At 36.9% G+C, this 21,627-nt stretch overlaps 1 protein-coding gene across 1 annotated transcript in view; it reads left to right on the top strand.

Annotated features, from left to right (window-relative positions):
- SLC15A5 (solute carrier family 15 member 5) overlaps window positions 1-21,627 on the top strand; it is a gene marked incomplete at both ends in the record, with an annotated part of 88,775 nt that overhangs the window by 54,758 nt on the left and 12,390 nt on the right. Inside the window, 1 exon segment of the mRNA XM_082666456.1 lies at window positions 5,727-5,858. Coding sequence (XP_082522582.1) covers window positions 5,727-5,858 — 132 coding nt within the window.

The following is a 21,627-nucleotide window of genomic DNA, read 5'->3' as shown; positions in this document are numbered from 1 at the left end:
AGAGAACAGGTTGCAGCATTAAAAGACTGGTCAGGATAGACCCCAGTGAGAGGTGACATTTGAGCAGAGACTTGAAAGAGTTGAGGGAGTCATCCACATGGATATATGTAAAGAATATCATTGCTGGAAAAGCAGTCAGTAAATGCAAAGATGGGAGGTGTGTCTGGCAAGAAAGTGCAAGGGGTCTCATGCAGTTGGAGGAGTGAGGAAGAGAGAAACTGGTAAGAGATGAGTCAAAGTGGCCATTGTAAAGACTACAACTTGGGGCTTCCCTGGTGGTGCAGTGGTTGAGAGTCCGCCTGCCGATGCAGGGGACACGGGTTCGTGCCCGGGTCCGGGAGGATCCCACATGCCGCGGAGCGGCTGGGCCCGTGAGCCATGGCCGCTGAGCCTGCGCGTCCGGAGCCTGTGCTCCGCGGGGGGAGAGGCCACATCAGTGAGAGGCCCGCGTACTGCAAAAAAAAAAAAAAAAAAAAAAAAGACTACAACTTGGGCTCTGAGTGACATGGGAAAAGGAGTGACATGATATTACTCACACTTAAAAAAAAAGAAAAACCCTCTCTCTGCTGTAGAGAATATACTATAGTGAGGAAAAGGATACATACATGGAGGTAATAATCTAAGGAAGACAAATGAGTGTCTCAGAACAGGAAGAAGCAGTATAGGTAGTGAGAAATAGTCAAAGTTTAGTCATATTTGAAGACAGACCACTAGAGTGAAAGAGGGGAGTTAGCGATGACATCAAAGTTGTTCACCTGAGCAATTGGAAGGATGGAGTTGACATCTATAGAGAGATAACAGGCTACCGGTGCAGCAAGCCTTGAGGAGAAGATCACGAGTTTCATGTTGGACATGTTGAGGATGAGCTGTCAAACAGAGATATCAAAAAGGGCATTGGATATCCAAGCCTATGATTTGGTACTGAAGTAGGGGACAGATGCAATTTGACAGTCATAAGCATTTCAGTGGTATTTAAAGTAATGGGACTAGTTGAGATCACCAAGGGAGTCAGGGTACATAGGAAGTCGGTGTAGACAGAGAAGAGGATTCAAGAACTGAGAGCCCTGAGGCACTCCATTATGAAGACATTCAGGAGATGAGAAATTTGCAAAGGAGATAGAAAAGAACCTGAGAAAAGAAGAAAACCAAGAATGCAACATCTTAAAAGTCAAATGAAGAAAAGGTATCCAGGAGGAGGGAATGATCAACTGTGTCAAATGCTGATGGATCAAACAAGCTGAGGACTGAGAATTGACTATTGAATTAAACAATCCCTGAGCTATGGGTGATTTTGGCAAGAGTTTTTTGTATGCCCAGAATGGGAACGTTCAAAAGCCTGACCAGAATAAGTTTAAGGGATAACGGGACAAGAAGAATTGGAGACGATTCATTTGAAAAACTTTGCTACAAAGGGAAACAGGGGAATGAAACAGTAGCTGACAAGGAATGGGGTTAAGAAAGGGTTTTTTATTTGTATTGCTTTTAAGGAAGAAAAATGATGGCATCACAGATTATTCTGGTGGGAATGATTCAACAGAGAGGGAAAGTTGATGGTGTCAGGAAAATACAAGTTGAGAATTTGGCTTACACAGTAGCAAGCATAGTTCATCAATGGGGACAGTTTGGAAGTCAGAGTGTGTAGATGCAGAAACTCATGGTGTGGAGATTCTATGGAAATTCTCTTCCAGCTAATTCGATATCTTTAGTGAAGTAGGATGCCAAGCCATGAGCTGAGGATGAAGGAGGACATCTTGAGGGTTGGAAGAGAGGGGAAAGGCGTGTAGTCGTTGTCTAGAACAATGGGGAGTGAAGGAACCAGGGAGATAATATAGAAGTTACCACGGAGCATAAGGAGGCCATCTGAGGTTTGTGGGCAGGAATTTAAAATGGGTTGGTCAACGGGGTTATAAGGTTTTCTCCAGCCACATTAGACTGCATGGATATAGGAGCAGAGATAGCAGATAAAGAATTGTTTTGCCAATCAATTTCCAGAAAGCAAGAGACAGGCAAAGAAATGAGGGAATGTGGAAGAATATGACTCTGCCAGTTGAACTTAACTCATCCAGTGGAACTTAACTCGAGTAAAAAGAGTAGTGAGAACATGAAGGGCATGAAAGAGGTGAAAATAATAAAAGGAGTAATGGAGTGGAGGCCCTGAAGGAGGACAAGCATTCTGGTGGTTGAGTAGTCAAGAGTAAGCTGGGAAGATGGAAGGTGGTAGTCAGAGGGGAAGGCACAAAGTTGAGATTATGGAGTGGTGACAATTATTACTCTAGAGCATGGGTTGGCAAACATTTTCTTAAAAGTGTCAGATAGTAAATGGTTAGGTTTTACACTCTACTCTCTGTTACAACTACTCAACTCTGTCATTGTGGTGTATAAGCAATCAGAGACAATATAAAGTGAATGCGTGTGGCTCTGTTCCAATAAAACTTTATTTATAAATAGGTGGCAGGCTGGACCTTACCTGACTGTAGTTCAACAACCCTGGTCTGGAGTGCAAGATTCAGGGCGTGACCATGGGTGTGAGTGGCTGATGTCAAGTGGAGGACAAGGACATTGGAAAGGAGGTCAGGAACTGGGAAACCAGGAGATGGCAGGATGGAAGGTTGAGAGGATGATCTATATGTATGTGTGTGTTAAAATTGCTGAGGATTAAGGCAGAAGTGGAACTGGAGAGTGTGACCATTAGAGGGGAGCTGATGACTTTGAAAAATAGAGGAAAATGTCTTAGCGATTGGTGGCTGACAGCACAAAAGAGAAATATTAGGTGATATAATTGGGTAACATGAGTTTCAAAGCTGAAGCTTTTTAGGGATGAGGAAGGAAAAATGACCTGAAAATGGAAATAGTATAAAGTTCCATTTTCTAGTTCTGTGGTGCTTCTCCACATGTTCAAAATAACCCCTCACCAAATGCAATAAACACATTTTAACTGTTTAAGAACAACTGGAGTAAAAGAAATTTCCAGCAAAGAGTTCCTAGCACCAGGTGCGTCAGGAAGGCAGTTCTGGCCCTAGAGTTTGTAGATTCCGCATATGCTGTGATGGGGCATCTTTGCAAAACACTAACCACCCTCCACCTGGAGACACATTTCAGCTCTCTTTGGCAAGAAGACCAGCTTTCCCGTACACTGAATATTTTCTACAGTGTCTTCACAGTAAAAATGAGAATTTTAGAATAGTGGCAGACTTGTTGATCATATCTATACTACAACATGCCAAAAGAAGTATCATGGAGCGTAAAATATCAATCTGGTGCTCACCAAAGTTGAAAAAGATCGGAACATGCAAGTAGACGCCTGGAATTGGAGATCGGAGGACTTCAAGTGCTAAGTCCTATAAAAGGGAACCGGAGGCTTTCAAAACGATGAAAATGACATCAAAGAGAGATTCACCAGCAGGCAGAGAGCTGGCAAAGTGTGCTCATGAATTATATACCGCACCAGAAGTTCTAGCAAGAGAAAAGCACAGGATTAATAATTAACTAGCAAAGTAATAATGGGCTTGTAGAGTTTCTGCTTTTTCTCAGTGAAAGAAATCGGCCTACTTCGTCTTTCTGCCCATGGTTTGTCTCCTCACATTTATAAAGAGGAAAGTTCATAAGCCACATCCTTTTTATAACCATGAATCATTTCTTCCCAAAGCCTCTTCAGCATTTTCCTCGTACTCTCCCTTGGATCTTCCTGAACAAAGCTTGCGAGCTTGGCCTCAGGCTCCTGCTGTGGTTTGCACTGCACAAGAGAGCTCTGGTACCCACGGCCTCCTGTTGCCGATATTTGAAGCCCTTCTTCACAGTATTTTATTTCTCACCATCATTACCTTCATCTCCAGTAACTATGTGTGGTATTAAGTGCCCAGTTAGCACCGCCCGTAGTATTGTGCATATCTCTGCTTTCTGCCCTGCCAGGGTTTAAAATCCAGGAAAGATGTACTGATGCTTTATTCCCACCCTCGGCCCCAGAACTCAGCACATCTGGAGCACAGAGACTCCTTTAAATGTTTATCAAATGATAAATAAAAACACGTGGAGAACACACAGAAAGCAAAACAGAAATGTTAAATGAAAACAGGAAGGAACATGAATACATTGACATTAGGTGTTAGTAAGTTCATTTAAAAGTGCTAGACAGGGCTTCCCTGGTGGCACAGGGGTTGAGAGTCCACCTGCCGATGCAGGGGATACGGGTTCATGCCCTGGTCCAGGAAGATCCCACGTGGCGCGGAGCGGGTGGGCCCGTGAGCCATGGCCGCTGAGCTTGCGCGTCCGGAGCCTGTGCTCCGCAACGGGAGAGGCCGCAATAGTGAGAGGCCCGCGTACCGCAAAAAAAAAAAAAAAAAAAAAAAAAAGTGCTGGACAAATGCAGAATTTTACTGGGGTAAAAGTACAGAGAAACCAGAGGTGAAGTCTTCCTGAGAGGGAAGGGAGAAGGTAATAAAATCTCATTCTTCTTAGAGAGAGGGAAACTAAAAGTTTAGTGCTTACGGTGTATCAGTTTTCTATCACCACATCTCTTTTTTAAAAGAGCTTTAGTGTTTATCTACTAGCTCTCATTGTAGACAAATTTGCAAAGTTCAAAAGAGTAAAAATCCAATAATTTAGCCAGTCAAAGCTAAAACTGTTCATGCTATTTAATGTGTTTACTTACAATATTTTGCCACTCATATACAAAAGAGAGATGAGTACAATAAACTCCCATGTATTCATGTTCCAGCTTCATATTTTAGCTTTATCCCTTAGATTGCCATGCATATTTTAACATAGTTATGTTGATATGGAATGTACAAAATTATATATACTTAGTTCATTTATTTCTGATATTGAAAAAATTATTTTTAAGCGAAAATTAAAAAGAACTTTGCTCCGTGATTTTCTTTCAACCTCTTACCACCATCATTACTATTACTCCAACGATGACTTGGGGGTAAAAGATAACCATTTTGGAGACCCAATGCTTAAGCTACTGTCTCTCCTTAAATGGGATAATTTAAATGCATATAAAGGGCTTTGCACAGTGCCTTACACAAGTAGTTAGGGGCTATTTGATTTGGTAAAATTAATACTGTTAAAAATAGCTAAACTTATTCAGCATTGTAATAAGCACTTTACATATATTATAGCAAGTAACAGTCACTGCACCTCAGCAAGTGAGTAATGGTCTTACTCTCATTTTATAGAGAAGAACACTGAGGCTTAGGAAGTTTAAGTAACATACTTAAAATCACAGAGGTAGTAAACAGTTGACCCAAGATTTTAGTATAAGCTTATCTAACTCCAGAGCCCATGCTGTTAACCTCCATGCTAGTTTTCTATGATAAATTCAAGATTTCTATAGGGAACCTAATGATGTATATAGAAGTACAGAATCATAGACCTTATTGATAGATTGCCATGATATTAACCAGTACAAGCCTTAGCTCAATCCAAAATTCACAAGAAATATTCCAATTGAGGTGAAATTTGGGTGAATATATTGGGACACTCAACCACCAGTAATCAAATTTTCCTTGTACCATTACAGCAGTATATTTTGCCATTTTTTATTCCTTGTAGACATCTGTAAATTGTAACATATATAGCTTACTATAGTAACTTTAACAAAGTCCAACAGAAATTTTGGCTGTTTTGGTAAACTTTCTTTGAGGTATGATCAATACTAATTTGAAGAGTATCTATGAAAGTATTTTAAAGAGAATGTTCTAAATTCTGACCTTTTTTCTTCTCAGTCTCTGTAATATCATACAGATTTGTTCCAGGTACCATCAGAGGAAACTTTATGAATTGTTTGACACTGTTCAATGGTTTTGGTTGTTTCATGGGGGCACTGATGGTGGAGCTGGTCTACCTCATCCCAGAAGGTAAAAACAGTTTCACGGTATGCTTATATATATATTGATTTGATGACTAGAGAATTGAGGGACAAAACCTTAAGAGAGGGGCTTTGCTAGTGTAGTCTTTTTTCAAATTGATCCACTTTTGCAATTAAGATAGAATTAAGATAGGAAATAGACTCTTGCTGTATTCATTAATTTCTAGGAATTGTTTTTCTTTTGATAGGGGGAGGTAATTACAGAATGTCACTTCTCATGAGACCCTGTCTACTGTCTTTCTTTCGTGTATTTTAAAACAAACTGGTCATTATATTCTTACTAGGTCTTTCAACAGGGCTGTATTCCATAATGTGTCATAGCTGGCATAGGTGACCCTCAGAAAAGGTAAGTCCTGTGTAAATATAAGAGGACAGGGTATCTGGATGATCCTTTAGCCAGAAATAGTGTCTGTGCAACCAAAGAGAAATTGTGAGTTGAATGACAACTGATCTTGGAAAATTTTCCCTGTAGATATTTTGGTAAGGAGAAACAATCAATCTGAAAAATTCACATGCAACATAAAAAGTACTACACGTATATGGGCTGGCAGAAAAATCAAACAGGATAACATTAAAGATTAGCTGTCACAGTGAAATGTCTTTGGCTGTTTTTAAAATCTACAGACTTTTTCCTTTATTTGTTCTGAGAGGTTAATACAGCTTAAAATTTATTACATTTGCTTGTGCTTATTTTATGGGAAATACTGCATGCCTATTCTCTGCTTTCAAAAATACTTAGTTATACTTTTAAAATAATGTAAAGAAATATTCATTTGTATTCTCTACAAATAAATTTTACTTGCCTACATTCACACTATGGAAAACATAAATTCTATGAATGAGAAACTCCTTTTAACACTAGGGTATCCATTCAAAAATATTTATGGAGGATCCACTCTGTTCCAATTACCATATTGGGCGCTAGAAACACCATGGCAAGCAAAATAAACTTCCAAACCGTCACAAAATTTCCAGGGGTGTAGGGAAGCAATAAAATTGAGTGTTGAATTAAATGATAGGTATAGTAGAGTTCTAGGGAACAAATCTACAATCCTTGATTGTTAAGATCAAACGCTGTTCTTTTCTTAGTTGACTGAGAAAGTTAAGCCAAAGTATATATTGAATACTTACCATGTGCTAGGCCCTGTGCTACATGGAATTATGTGAGATATGGTTCCGGTTTTCAAAGGGCTCAAATCCAAACTGTCACAATTAAGTGTGAACTACAGGAGTTGTTGACATCTCTGATGATTAGATTCTTTAAATGCAAACAAAGAACAAAGCACTGGTATTAGGATTTTATAAGATAACTTGGGAAATTCTAACCTATATCTCTACCTCAACATCTTAGTTGTTGAACATGTTTATTTTCTTCAACATTACTCAATGAAGATATTTCTGAAAATTTGCTAAAAAAAGGTCTATAATCAAATTACATTTGACATATTCTAGAAAGACTGCGAAGTCAAACATTACTATCAGTTTACCTTTTATATAAGTCTAAATTTTTCATATACATGCTTAAGCAACTGACCCAGAGTCTGGCCAAACTTCAAGTTAAGTTCTCCACAAGGCAGTTCTCACTTTAGTCATCAGCCACAAGTTTGGAGGTCCCCAGGGCTGCCATCACTTCTGATAAGCTGGCTATAAATATGGAGATTCCCCACAGACTCCCCCTCAGAACTGATAATTTGCTAGAAAGCACAATACTTAGGATTACAGCTTTATTATAGCAAGAGAATACAAATGGGAATGTGATAAAGGGAGAGAGGCATCAAACGAGGTCTGGGAGGGTCCCAAAAGTGAAGCTTCTTTCACCCTGAGAGATGTGGTACCCAACGGGCACATCAGTGTGCGACAATACGCAGAGTATTATCACCCAGGGAAGCTTACCTGAGCTTTGGTGTGCAGACTTTTTATTGAGGCTTTATTATGTAGGCAGATTGACTGAAACATTGGTCATGCAGTTTAACTCAATCTCCAGCCTCTTTTCTCTCTTAAGAGATCGGGCTGATATCCTGTGGCTCAAAACCCCAAACCTCTAATCATATGGTTGGTCTTCCTGGCTGGCCAGCTCCCATTCTGAGTCATGCCATTAACATAAACCATCAGGTGGGGCTTAAGAGGCCAATCATGAATAACAAACATACTTCAATCACTTAGGAAATTCAATGGTTTTAGAGTTTATCTCCCAGGAACCAGGAAAAAAGACCAGGCAATTTCTCTATCATGCACAACTATTCTTGCAAGTACATTTCACTGAAAACCTAAATTTTTATTGAGAATCTGCATAGTGTGGTAGGACCTGTTATATACATTACTGGGTTTATTACAGCAATCTTATAAAGTTGATATTACTATCCTCATTTTTTGAAACTTAATAATTAAGACAGAAAGAAGAAAATGAAGTGCTTCAGTCACCACCACTAGAATCTGACAGAGCTCTGACCCTCCCAGCATCGTGAAACCAATGCCAGTGTTTTTCTTCAATATTTATTTACTTATTTAAGTTTACTTTGGCTATGCCAGGTCTCAGTTGTGGCACACGGGATCTTTGTTGCGGCATGTAGGATCTTTATTTGCAGCCAATGTTGATTTTAATACATCAAACAGCTACTAAGGGTCACACAGTGTAAGGGCTTTTTACTTCTGCAATAAAATCTCCTTGGATGGAGGTCTACATGTAGGATATTATTGAGAATATTCTAGACATAGTAAAAGATAGATTTTTAAAAGTTTATATAATTTTGGCAGAGTTTGGTGTCCATGAAAGGAGGTTTACTAAGAACACATGGTAAGGACATCTTAGCAACATGGGATGTGCAGGGGAGATTCTCTAAACTTATGTTCAAAAGAACACCATTTAAATTACTGATGATTGATTTGATTTACTTCTGAAAACTTTTTTTTCTGTTCATAGTAATACCGTGTTACATCAAATCACATCCCAATAAATTAGAATCTTACAGTTGGATATCACCTTAGAGGTAATCTAGTCTAACATTGTACCAAAAACTAGAAGATGTACCATCATCTTCCAGTGCCCAGAAAAATTCTCTACTTTGAGAAGTAACCTAAGTCTACCCATCTGTTGATAACTGTATTCCACAGGATAAGCTTAGTTTTCTATCCACATATCAACTCTTCAAACATTTGATAAATATTTGGAGAAGTAATGTGGTACAATGTTTAAAAGAGTAGGTCCTGTAGTCAAACGATATGAATTCTAATCCAGGTAGTCTAGCTGTGTGTCCTCAGTTTTCATGCCAAAAACAACAACAATAAATAATTCATCATGTTGCTGAGAGGATTAAGTAATTAATATGCACAATAAGTGCTCAATAAAGACAGCTATTATGATCCGCTTCTATTTTATAGACAAACCACTCCAGTTTTTTTCATGTTACATGCATGATTCCCTGATTTTTCACTATCAAAACCCCTCCATCCGTTAAACAAACAAGTTGTCAGTATCTTTCTTAAAATATGGTTTCCAGAATCAATCGCAATACTCAAAATGGGTACATCAAGATAGATATGTTACTTCTATCAACCTTCTCTCTCCTCTCTTTCTTAATGCCAACAGCGACTGTGGTGACTTTTTCAGTAATTGCATCACACCTATGGTAAATTAAAACCTGAGGCTTTTTTTTATTTTTGTCAGTTTTTCTCAATTCAGTTCCAGTCATCTTATCACAATTTCTTTTCCTAATTAAATGGGGGACTTTATCTCTATCCTTAATAAATGTCAACCCATCATTCTAAATAACAGACATTGTAAAAACTTGACTCTGTCATCCAGTGAATTACTAATCTTTACTTCTTTACCAGCTTTGTGTCATCTGCAAATTTAGTAAGCAAGTTCCTCGACTTCTTCCAGGTAATTGATAAAATTGTTGAACTGGACAGGACCAAAACCAAAGCCTTGTGGAAAACTCCTAGAGATCTCACTGCAAGTTAATGACAATCAACTAATCCTCCCCTTTTGGATATAATCATCTCCCACTTCACCTAATTACTATCATTCAGCCCACACACTTCTCCATCATTCCCAGAATGACATCACAGGAGATTTTTGTCACACGTTTTTCTAGGAATAGGATGTATCTGAGTTTGTGACAGTCCCTTTAACCATCAGATTAGCATTCGTCAGGGAAGGAAATGAAGTTCATTTAGATGATTTGGTTTTAGTGACCGTAAACTGGCGTATGGTGACTAACTAGGGCCCCTAAGAGCGGGTGATCCTTTGACTTTTTGCATGACTTTGGGCAGGTCATCATCACTCTGTTTCCTCTTACGTAAAAAAAGAGAATGCTGCACTTCAGCTTTCTCAGAGATGATGGGAGGATAAAATTAAGTAACGTATTTGAAATTTTAATGCCAGAGATTATTTTAAATATAAAATAAAGCCATAGTGGCACATTTGGTTAGAAATAAGATGGGTCTATTTAATCAAACAACCAGACCAATTTCTTTGACAGAACCGACCATAGTGAAAAGAACACTATAGCTCTATGCTTAAGCATCTCACAAGCCTCCACATTCCATTTAGCATATAGGATATTTTAAACCTTTAAGGATTTATGTCAGCAGAGCATGTGTGTATGTGAGTGCGTGTGTGAGTGTTAGTGTATGATTGGAAAAGATGATCAGCTATCACGGTCTCCAAGCTGCATTAGTCATTTTTAGCACCATGATGGAGAATGGTGTGAATGCGGTAAACTCAAAAGATTTCTCAAAACTTGACTGTGCAGACAGATAACTGTTAGAATGACATTTTCAGTACAAGTGAGAAAACTGATCCTTCTGGGATCTCTAACTCTGAGTGCTTTAAAGAAGATACAAGACTAAACCCATCCTCCTACACTAATCATTTCAGGAATAGTTTATCTAAAAGTAGCAATGCTAATAAAAGGGAGGGAAGAAGTCAGTCAAACTGCTTATTTCGACTCTATGCCATTAGCAACCAGATCAATTTTCTCACACACGTGAGTGCGAGCTTACCTTTTGACAAATATAACGAAATAGAATGCAGTGAAAAGTGACATCTTAGTTATGGATGTGTAGGTGATTGAAAGATCCAAAGCAAAATGTCTCAGAGAAACTGGATAATTGGGCAGAATCAAGGGGTCAAGGTAGACATCTTCTTGTCCCCGTTAGTCCTTCCTCTTCAGAGTTCAGGAAAGAAGCAGAGAATTTAGCTGTTTAATTCCCACCAAGAGCATTTTAAATTAGAACAGTGATCTTTTAAAATTCTCATTTAAATATCTATGATTCCTGAGACCACTGACAGCCATCTCAGCATGTATCAAGGAGTCGTTCTTGAAACAGGAATTTGCAGTTGCAGTAAACTTGAAAGAAGAAAGTACTTATGCATCTGGAAGGCTATTCAACTGGATTTCACAGGTCCGTGCCTACTTTCTTAGAGATGTGTTTCTTCCAATTCACATCAATGCCTCAGGTCTAACTACAAATGGCTTTCGAGATGACAGATTTTTAGACCCGGAAGGGAAAAGAAGTGGGCTGCTACCCCGCGATTCACCTTTAGCCAGGCCATATTCTACTAGACCGCCCACTGGTTTTGTGCCGCTCTTCCCGTGGCTAACATGGCATTGCCCCCCATGCTCCACGGGCAAACCTGCTATCAATCCTCCATCAGAATCAGGTGCAGAGACCTCCTTGTCCAATGGGGCACTTAAATATCCCAGAAACAACTTACTCTACACCCTCAACCTTTGGCTCCAGAGAGACCCTTAAAGCTGCCTGGAGGTCTTAGGGTTCATAACAGTATCAGGACAAAGCCCAAAATGCTTTTTACATGTGGACAGGAGCATCCATTGCTGTTGGCTCATGGGAGGTAGAAACAGAGGAACTTGGAGTCAGACCAACCTGAGTTCCAACTCAACTCAGCCCTTGATAAACTGTGAGGTCTTGAGCACTAGGGGTTCAGAACAGCCCTCCCCAAGATGTGCCAGTTTGGCATATGATTTATTTGAGCTAAAGTTTGGATTATTTTGAGCTAAAGTCGGTGGAGACTTTACTGCCCCTCCCTTAACTTCCTAGAAAAATTTAAACTGGGAATGTTTCCCGGAAAAAGAGTTTTCACCAGAGGTAAATTTTACCTAAGTGGGCCCCATCTATATGGCAGGGCAAACATCTAATTACGAAACATCTGCTCTTTTTCTTATTATCCTGTGAATTCCCCTCTTTCTTTGGAAGCTCCAGGCCCCTATCCCATTTCTTACATCAGGTTGGCATATACAGCTCATGTTATCTTTCTGTCTTTGGACCTCTCATGTATGTGGGGTTCCCCGTAAGTACAAAATTAAATTTGATTTTCTCCTGTCAATCTGTCTCATGTCAATTTCATTCTTAGACCAGCCAGAAGAACCTAGAAGGACAGAAGGAGGTTTTTTCACCCCTGACTGCACATTACTTAACCTGTCTGAGTCTCAATTTCTCCTTCTCTAAAATGGTATCACTAACAATTTCCAAGATACCTATGAGGACCAGAGGAAACAGACATAAAGCACCAGATCAGTAAAGGTGCACAAAAATAATGATTTGTATTGTTATTGTAATCTGAGTGGGATCTCAACATTTTCCAAGTGAGCTAGGATTAGCATGGGCATGATGTTCAGGTTTGGCATTTTTATAATTCTTCAGAAAAGAATATGTCCCATAAATGCAGAGCTCAGGTGTCCTATCAGCTTCAATTCCAGGGCCAGATTGGGATTAGATGAAATAAAGCCACGTTCTGAGATTCTTCTTGGCCTCATGGACCCATGCCATTAGCGGTGCTCCCTTTGCATGGCAAACTTACATGTCTAGATAGAGTTAGATTCACATCCATGTTCATACTAAGAGTGCCTGCCAATGGTGTTGAAGTTGACACTAGAAAGATGAGTGGTATTTGGCTTGTTGAGCATAATAGTGAAGAATGTCTGGTAGAAAGAACATATAACAAAGCCTGGAAGTAAGGAGTCACCTGGTGCATCAGAGGAACTCAGAGATCAGTAACCTGAAAATATTCAGGGAGTATCACATGAAGCCAGGTTGAGAAAGCAGAATTAAAATCATGCAGGACCTTTGGTTTACAGGGATTTTTTTTTTTAACCTGTATGCAATAAGAAATTATAAAGGCATCAAGCAAGTGACATGAGCTATTTGTGTTTTAAGATCACTGTGGATGCAATGTAATTTGAAAAGGAAAGAAGAATGGCTTGGGAGAAGCAGGAAGGGTTCAAATGAAGTAACTCAGGCAAGTCTAGTGGTGATGAACTAGTGAGGAAGTAGGCAGATGGAGAGAAATGGATAGATATAAGCTTGATTTCAGAGGTAGAATCAATAGTGCTTAGTGATGGTTTTGACAAAGTCAGGAGGCGGTAGGATGCAGAAGAGAGGAGTGGTATCAAGGAAGCATTCCAGATTCTGCCAAAAGCAACTGGGTGGGCAAAGCTTCTATTTACTAAATGGAGAACACTAGAAGACAAAGAGGTTGAAAAACTTTTCAGCCATTCATTTTTTAACACACTAAGTTTGACCTACCTGTGGGACATCAGAATGGAAATAGCTGGATCTCAGAAAAAGGATCTGGGTTAGATATATAAATATGAGAATCTTTGGCACAAAAATAGTGTTTGAATCCATGGAAGTGAATAAAATTATCTAGTGTGAATATTAAGAACGAGGAGAAGAAGGACCCCGGGAACTAGACCTGAAAAGCCTCAATAGTAGAGGTTAAATGGAGGAGAAATGGCCAGCCGGAGAAGGAAAAGGCCAGTCAGAGGGTGGAGGGAAATATATACATACATACATGTGTGTGCGTGTGCGTGTGCGTGTGGTGTGTGTGTGTGTGTATACTGAAGAGAGAGGACTGATTCAAACAGGAGATGATACGTTGTGTTAAATGCTACTGTGAGATCAAGTAGAGTGAGGAATGGAAGTATCCATAGATCCAGCAACATGACCATCACTGGTAACCTTAGCAAGAGTCATTTCAGCAGTGAGGAGGGAAAGAAAACCAGATTGCAGCAGGGTCAAAAATATCTAGTAAGTGAGGAAATAAGGGCCTCACATCTAAACAACTCTTTTGAAGAACTTTCTCTGAAGATTTAAGAAATAAAGTGGTGGTTTGGAGGAAGCTGTGGGTAGATTCACCAGATTATCACTTAAAAATGTAAGACACCCAATTATGTTTGAATTTCAGGTGAACTAAAAATTTTTCTAGAATAAGTATGTCCCATGCAATATTATGGATGTGCTTTGCATAAATTATACTTTACAAAATTATGTGGGCGATATTTAGGACATGCTTATTCTAAAAAGTAATTCATGGTTGTTCTGAAACTCAAATTTAACCATGAGCCCTGTGTTTTACCTGGGAAACTGAGATGTGGGTTCGAGATACATTTTTTTTAATTTTGAGAGATACTTGATCACATTTAACTGATGAAATTATCTGGCACAAATGGAGAAGTTAAAAATGCAAGAGACAAAAGGAGGTTGACTTCTTATCAGAGGGTGGATACTTCTTTCCTGCACTGAAATAGAAGAAAGGAGGGCGTGGGTGCAGGTGCAGATGTGTAGTTCTGGTGTTAGAAATGTTCTGGAGCCTTCCTTTCAAGGCTCCCAACTTTCTTTATAAAGTAGGCAGCAAACCATTCATGAAAGCAAAGGGGGCTTAGGATGAGAACAAAGAGTAGGAAAGACAGGGGGATCGGAATTTGTTATTTCGAGAGCTAGAAAAGATGACTTAGAAGAGAAATGTTAAGAAGGGTGGCAGTGTTGAGGACCCAGTTGACACCGGTGATCATGAAGGGTGATTTCAAACCACCTAAAGCATGATTTTGCCCAGTGCTATTCAGGTGCTCAAGGCAGGCATGAAACTGTCTGGTAGATTTTAAAATGGTCTAAAGACCGTAAGACACAAGACGAAAGGCACAAACTCTATTCTTGATTTTAAGTAATTCAGGATAAATCTTATAGGCTATTTCCCTATAAATATGCAAAAAATGAGAAAAACTTTCTTCTCAAATTTGATATGAATAAATCTACACCATTAGCTAGTTGCAGGTGCAAATGAAAGGATAGACTGTACAAGCAAGCAGATTTGGGGCAAAAATCAGTTTCTGCTATATCGATGATGTTATTTAAATTCAATATTTCACTCTTCGAAACAGCTCCACTTAGAGCTTGATTTATTAATTCAGTCCACAACAACACATTAGGTTCCTACTATGTGCGAGAACTGGCTAGATGCTGAATTAATAATACCATGGCTGATGTTTAATTAACAAGAAGAACCTTACAGAAATATTTGACACTCAAATTAATATCAGATCTATTCATTTGACTAATGCTATTACAATTACAGTTCAGAGCTAATGACATTATCGGGCTATTATCACAAAGCATTGCCTCTCTTCTAAAACTCATTTCCATGATAATTCATTGAAATCATCATGAGAACACACTATCTTGATGGGTTTTTACCTCCCAATGCTCTTCAAGGGAATGAAATCACCCTTATAAGAAAGCTTGTTATCCCAAATATCACCCAGGCCCGTTCTCCTGCAGTTCAGGTGAACAATGCAGAGAGATTTCTCAACAATTTTGAAAGACACGGTGTCCCTTCCTGGAAACAGCAAGTTGATTTCATTTTTATCCACAATTCCCAAGAAGTAGAAATGCAAATTTTAGTCTCGATGCAGACATTGTTATGAGAACAAAGTATTGAGCATGTGCAGATCCGGGGCCCAATCTCCAATCACCCATTCATTCAACAAATATTCATTCTGTCTCCTTTACATGACTTCAGGCAAACAGTTCAGCCTCTCTGTGCCTCTGTTTCCTTGTCTGTAATTTGAGGGTAATAATAATTTGAGTAGTTATTAGATAAATATGAAAAAGTGGTAGAAAAGCCAAAGTTAGAATATAGTTGTTAGGCATTTTTTCCTTCAGGTATCATGAAAATTAATGTGTTTTAAAAATTAACTCAGGTAGTAGAGCTATGAATCTCAAATGAAGCATTTAAATCAGGTTAGTGAAAGGAGGAAGGAAAGAAATTAACATTTATTAAGTGTCAGTTATATGCAGACCTTGCTGTATGCATTTCACAAAGATATTATTTCATTAAATCTTCACAACAATTCTTTGGGGGTAGATATTTGTAGCCTCACCATGAATAAGAAGAAAATGAGCTCAGAAAACTATACAAGTTGCCCAAATCATATAGCCAAGGTGGATCCCTGATTCCAAAGCTCTTTTCACTGCACAGGGTTTATTTCCCTGGACACAGAAGCACGTCCACCCTGGAAAATGATGGTTACATCTTTTTAATTGCATACATCTTGGCTCCCAAGCAAAACGCACATAGTGAAGTGATAGATGTGCCTAAAGTCAAGTAAGGTATAAAACCCATTTCAGTTTTGTCTCAACAATTTTGGATGTTTGCTAGATGACCCCCATTGTAAAATAACTTTTAAAAAAGTCTAACAAAGTTTGAGATAGATAATTGCTCCCTGTGTCCAACTATCATTTGAAAAATTTCAAAAGGCACATTTTAAGATTTTCAAAGTTTCAATAAAAACAAAAATAAACAAATGGGACCTAATCAAACTTAGCTTTTGCACAGCAAAGGAAACCATAAACAAAACGAAAAGACAACCTGCAGAATGGGAGAAAATATTTGCAAATGATGTGACTGACAAGGGCTTAATTTACAAAATATACAAAGCTCATACAACTCAAGAACGAAAAAACAAACAACCCAATTGAAAAACGGGCAGAAGACCTAAACAGACATTTCTCCAAAGAAGACATACAGATGGCCAATAGGCACATGAAAAGGTGATCAACATCACTAATTATCAGAGAAATGCACATCAAAACTACAGTGAGGTATCACCTCACACAGGTCAGAATGGCCATCATTAAAAAGTCTACAAATAATAAATACTGGAGGGGGTGTAGAGAAAAGGGAACCCTCCTACACTGTTGGTGGGAATGTAAGTTGGTGCAGCCACTTTGGAAAACAGTGTGGGGGTTCCTCAGAAAACTAAAAATAGAATTACCATATGATCCAGCAATCCCACTCCTGGGCATATATACGGACAAAACTATAATTCAAAAAGATACATGCACGTCTATATTCATAGCAGCACTACTCACAATAGCCAAGACATGGAAACAACCTAAATGTCCATCGACAGATGAATGGATAAAGAAGATGTGATACATATATATATACAATGGAATACTACTCAGCCATAAAAAAGAATGAAATAATGCCATTTGCAGCAACATGGATGCAGCTAGAGATTATCATACCAAGTGAAGTAAGTCAGGAGAAAGACAAATACCATATAACTTACATGTGGAAGCTAAAATATGACACACATGAACCTATCTATGAAACAGAAACAGAATCATGGACATTGAGAACAGACTTGTGGTTGCCAAGGGGAAGGGTGGTGGGGGAGGGATGGAGTGGGAGGCTGGGGTGAGCAGATGTAGGCTTTTATATATAGAATGGATAAACAACAAGGTCCTACTGTAGAGCACAGGAAACTATGTTCAATATCCTATGATAAACCATAATGGAAAAGAATATTAAAAGAATGTATATATATGTATAATTGAATCACTTTGCTGGTCAGTAGTCATTAACACAACATTGTAAATCAATTATACTTCAATTAAAAAAATTAAAAATAAAAAAATAAAGATTTTTCACAGTTCCATTACCTTCAGAATAAAACAGTAGTTAGTAAAAAGGGGAAATACTGCCTCTTCCTCCAAAAAGAGATAGCCGAAGTCTGCCTTGAATCAAAAACAATATGCTTTAGCACTTAAAATAATGCCATGTATACTTGAGGTATTGGGCAAATCTAGGATTTCAATAGAGAATACAGTGAAATGTCACTGAAGGGTTCAGAATCAACCAGTTTTTGTCACTTGGGGTATTATAATTTCCAAAATAAAATCTTAGGACAGGTTTGTAAATAGCACATAACTTGTTACAACATTGAGGCTGTTATCCTGTACTTTGCTGAAGAAGAGTTAGTTGTGATTGAAAACCAGCCAATTCTGATCTTTTATAATAAATCAGAAATGATTCTTAGAAGTCAAATTTTTTCAAAAGTATGTTTGATTAAGTGGTTTTAAAATAGTAATTTTCTGCCATAAAGGTAATATATGATGAAATAAATCCAAAGTATAAAAGAAGGGAGAAAAAAAGACTTTGAAAAGATAATAGCAATTATTATTTGGGTAAATTTTCTTCCAAATTTTTTTTTATTTGTGTGTGTAGGTATTAAATTTATATGGGTATATATTTTAAGCAAAATTAGTGTCCGAATTAATCCTGCTGAAAATTCAATAAATAAATTTGTATCAAGTACCCACCTTTTGTTCTTTCCTTAAAAATATTGAGAGCATATTTCCATGTCTCTCCAAAAGAATAAGAGCTCACTTTTAACAATTACTTGATATATTTCATTGCATGGATGAATATATATCTTAATTTAATTTGCCTTTCCCTTCTTGAGGAATGTTTAGGTTGTTTCCCATTTTCTAATGCTACAAATAGTACTAAGGTGAGCAAGTTTTATATAATATTAAAGTACATCAACTTATTGTCTCCATGGAATAGAATTCTGAATATGTGATTGCTTTCAATGAAGTTAAATATTTTAAAGACTCCTGAGAAGTAAAGCCAAATTGTTTTCTAAAAGGCTACATCAATTATGCTGCCAGTGTGGTAGGATAATATTGTCTCAATGTATTAATTTCAGCCCTGAGAATATTACTATTTTAATCTTTGTTAATCTGATTAGCAAAAATTATATTCCATTGTTAGTTTAATTTGTGTTTTTAAGAACAGGAAATTGAAATTTTTAATGTTATGAACATTGCTATCTTTTTTTCATTCATAAAATGACATCTCATATTCTTTGCCCATTCTTCTTTTGGTCTATTTGTGTTTTTTCTTATTGCTTTCTATACCTTGAAACTTTAGAGATATTATCATTGTCATTTATTGTTAATATTTTCCCAGTTTTAACTAAACATTTAATTTTATAGATGAGTTTTTTTACATGTGTTTTGCTAATATATGTAATCAATTCTATCAACTTTTATCACTGTGATTAATTTCATTGCATTTATCTATAGTTATGGAATTTTAGTAGATTAATAGTTTGAATAGAATTTTCTCATTCATGTGGACTTAATTTTCATGTTAAGTAAAGATAACACTTATTTGATTCAAATAAAAAAGTTGCACAACATAGTTTGATGTATGTTGAGAAAGGTTAGTTAAACCAAAAATATTCCACAACCATAGGATAAATGAAATGAATCTGATTAATGATGTGTACTTTATTTTTATTTATTTATTTATTTTTAGATATTTTTTGATGTGGACCATTGTTAAAGTCTTTATTGAATTTTTGTTACAATATTGCTTGTGTTTTATGTTTTGGTTTTTTGGCCACGAGGCATGTGGGATCTTAGCTCCCCAACCAGGGATCAAAGCCGCACCCCCTACATTGGAAGGTGAAGTCTTAACCACTGGACCACCAGGGAAGTCCCGTGATGTGTACTTTAATATAGCCTTAGTGCTCAGGTGATCTTAGGACTGTTTCAGGGCTATCTTTGCATCTTGTTCCTTTCAGTTGCCTCTTGATTTTAGCTTAGTATCACCCTCTTTTTAATTATTACAGTTTTATGATATATAGTACATATCAGGTATTACTAATCATCCTTCTTATGGTCATTCTTCATTTATAAAAATATAATAAATACAAGAATCATATTACCTATGGTTTATACCTCCATATGAATTTCAAAATCATTCTTTTAGCTTTCCCCAAATCCTGTTTTTATTTAATAAAATAAGTAGAAGTTGTTAGCTTTTAGGAAAAAAAATAAAAGCTTTTACAATAGTGTTCCATCTAAGTGTATAACATTTTAAATTTATTCAATGTTTAAAAATTTACTTCAGTAAGATTCTTTTCTTCATATATATCCTTAACATTTCTTGTTAGAGTTATTGTAGGCATTTTATGCTCTTTTTCTTTTTGCTATTATGAACTGAATCATTTTCCCTCATTACAACTCAATGAGATAATCACTATCATATAAGGAGATTATTAATGCTTATGTCTTCATCTTGCATCCAACTTCTTAAACTTTCTCAGTAAATTTCTGAGAATATTTTAGTTGATCCTTTTAAGTTTACAGCAGTATTCTCTAATCTTAAGATACATATAATTTTTATCCTTATTTTCAGTATTAACTCCTATGCTTTGCATCCTCATCAGTACACAGCACTTCCAGGGCAACGTTAATACCAGAAGACAGTCACATTTTATCTTGCTCATGATCTTAATATGAATTTTTCTCAGTTTTCTATTAAGCATATTTGTAGGTTTATAAAGATAATCTTAAATGATGTTTTTTACCATAAGAAAATGAAAATTTCTATTTCTTGTTCTCTAAGATTTAAATAAATCAGGTTAAATTTTATTGAATGCTTGTTAAACAGCTCTTGAGATCACCTTTTGATTTTTCTTACTGCTCCTGACATTATGGTATATTTAATTAATAGATTTTTCAATATGAAGTCATCTTAACATACATGGGATAAACAATCCTCAGTAGCATCAGTACTTGATGATCTTTTGCTCTGGAAGATCCAGGGGAAAGATTCACTCCTTCCATGAAAATTAAAAGGTGCATTCAGGACCTAATATCTCTTTTGAGAATCATTCTTTGTAACGTTTTCCTGCTATTTGCCGCCATTAAGATTTTTCATCTCTTCTTAGTTCTATTTTGGCAATTAATGTTTTCCTAGATAATCATCCTCCTTGCATAAGATTTTTTGACACTAACATAGCATACTCATAACTAAACATTGTTATCTCTTTTGATTCTTTTGTTGTGTATTTTGATTGGATTTGTCAGGGTTTTTGTTGTTACTGTTGTTACATTTTCCTTCAATGAATCAGCTCTTAGAACTATTTAATATACTTTAAGATATTGACTTTCTGTTCTATTTCCTTCCTCTTACTTTCCGTAGATTTTTTAAAAGTTATTTTCTGATTTTTTGTGTGTTGAATGTTTAATTCATGTATGCTCATTCTTACTCTAAAAATGAAAACAGTGTGCCTTTAAATCTGTCTCTTAACAGGATTTAAATCTGTATGCCTAAATTTGTAAATGCAATTTTCTCATTTTCTTTATTTTCTAAATACATTGTGATTGTGGTTTTCATTTCCTCTTTGACCAGCTAGTTATTTAGGAGCAGAATCTTCAATTTATAGGAATTTGGTTTGTTGTTGATATTACCTAAACTTCTATAAGTTCTATAACTTTTTTCTTTCTACTAAACAATGTGGTGGTCTTAATTAAATTCTTACCAATTGTATTATTCTTTTTTTATTGAAGTATAGTTGATTTACAATATTGGGTTAGTTTTGGGTGTACAGCAAAGTGCCAATCACATTATTCTAATTCTCTACATTATTTTCCTTTTTGCCTATTCTATCAAAAATTGATCAAAGTGTGATGTATGTAATCATTCACAAGAATTATCTACCTGTTATTTATTTCTGTGTTTCCAACAGATTTTATTATGCTTCATTACCTAAGGGATATTCATTGACATATCTTCAATTTGAATTGTGCTTTTTACCAATATAAAAAGATCCTTGATGTCCCTTTGACATAGTTTTTCCTTTGAATTCAATTTT

The sequence above is a fragment of the Grampus griseus genome (assembly GCF_964374135.1).
Source record: "Grampus griseus genome assembly, chromosome: 11".
NCBI lineage: Eukaryota > Metazoa > Chordata > Mammalia > Artiodactyla > Delphinidae > Grampus > Grampus griseus.
The sequence above is the reverse complement of the archived record's forward strand: the minus strand, read 5'-3'. Positions and strand labels throughout refer to the sequence as shown.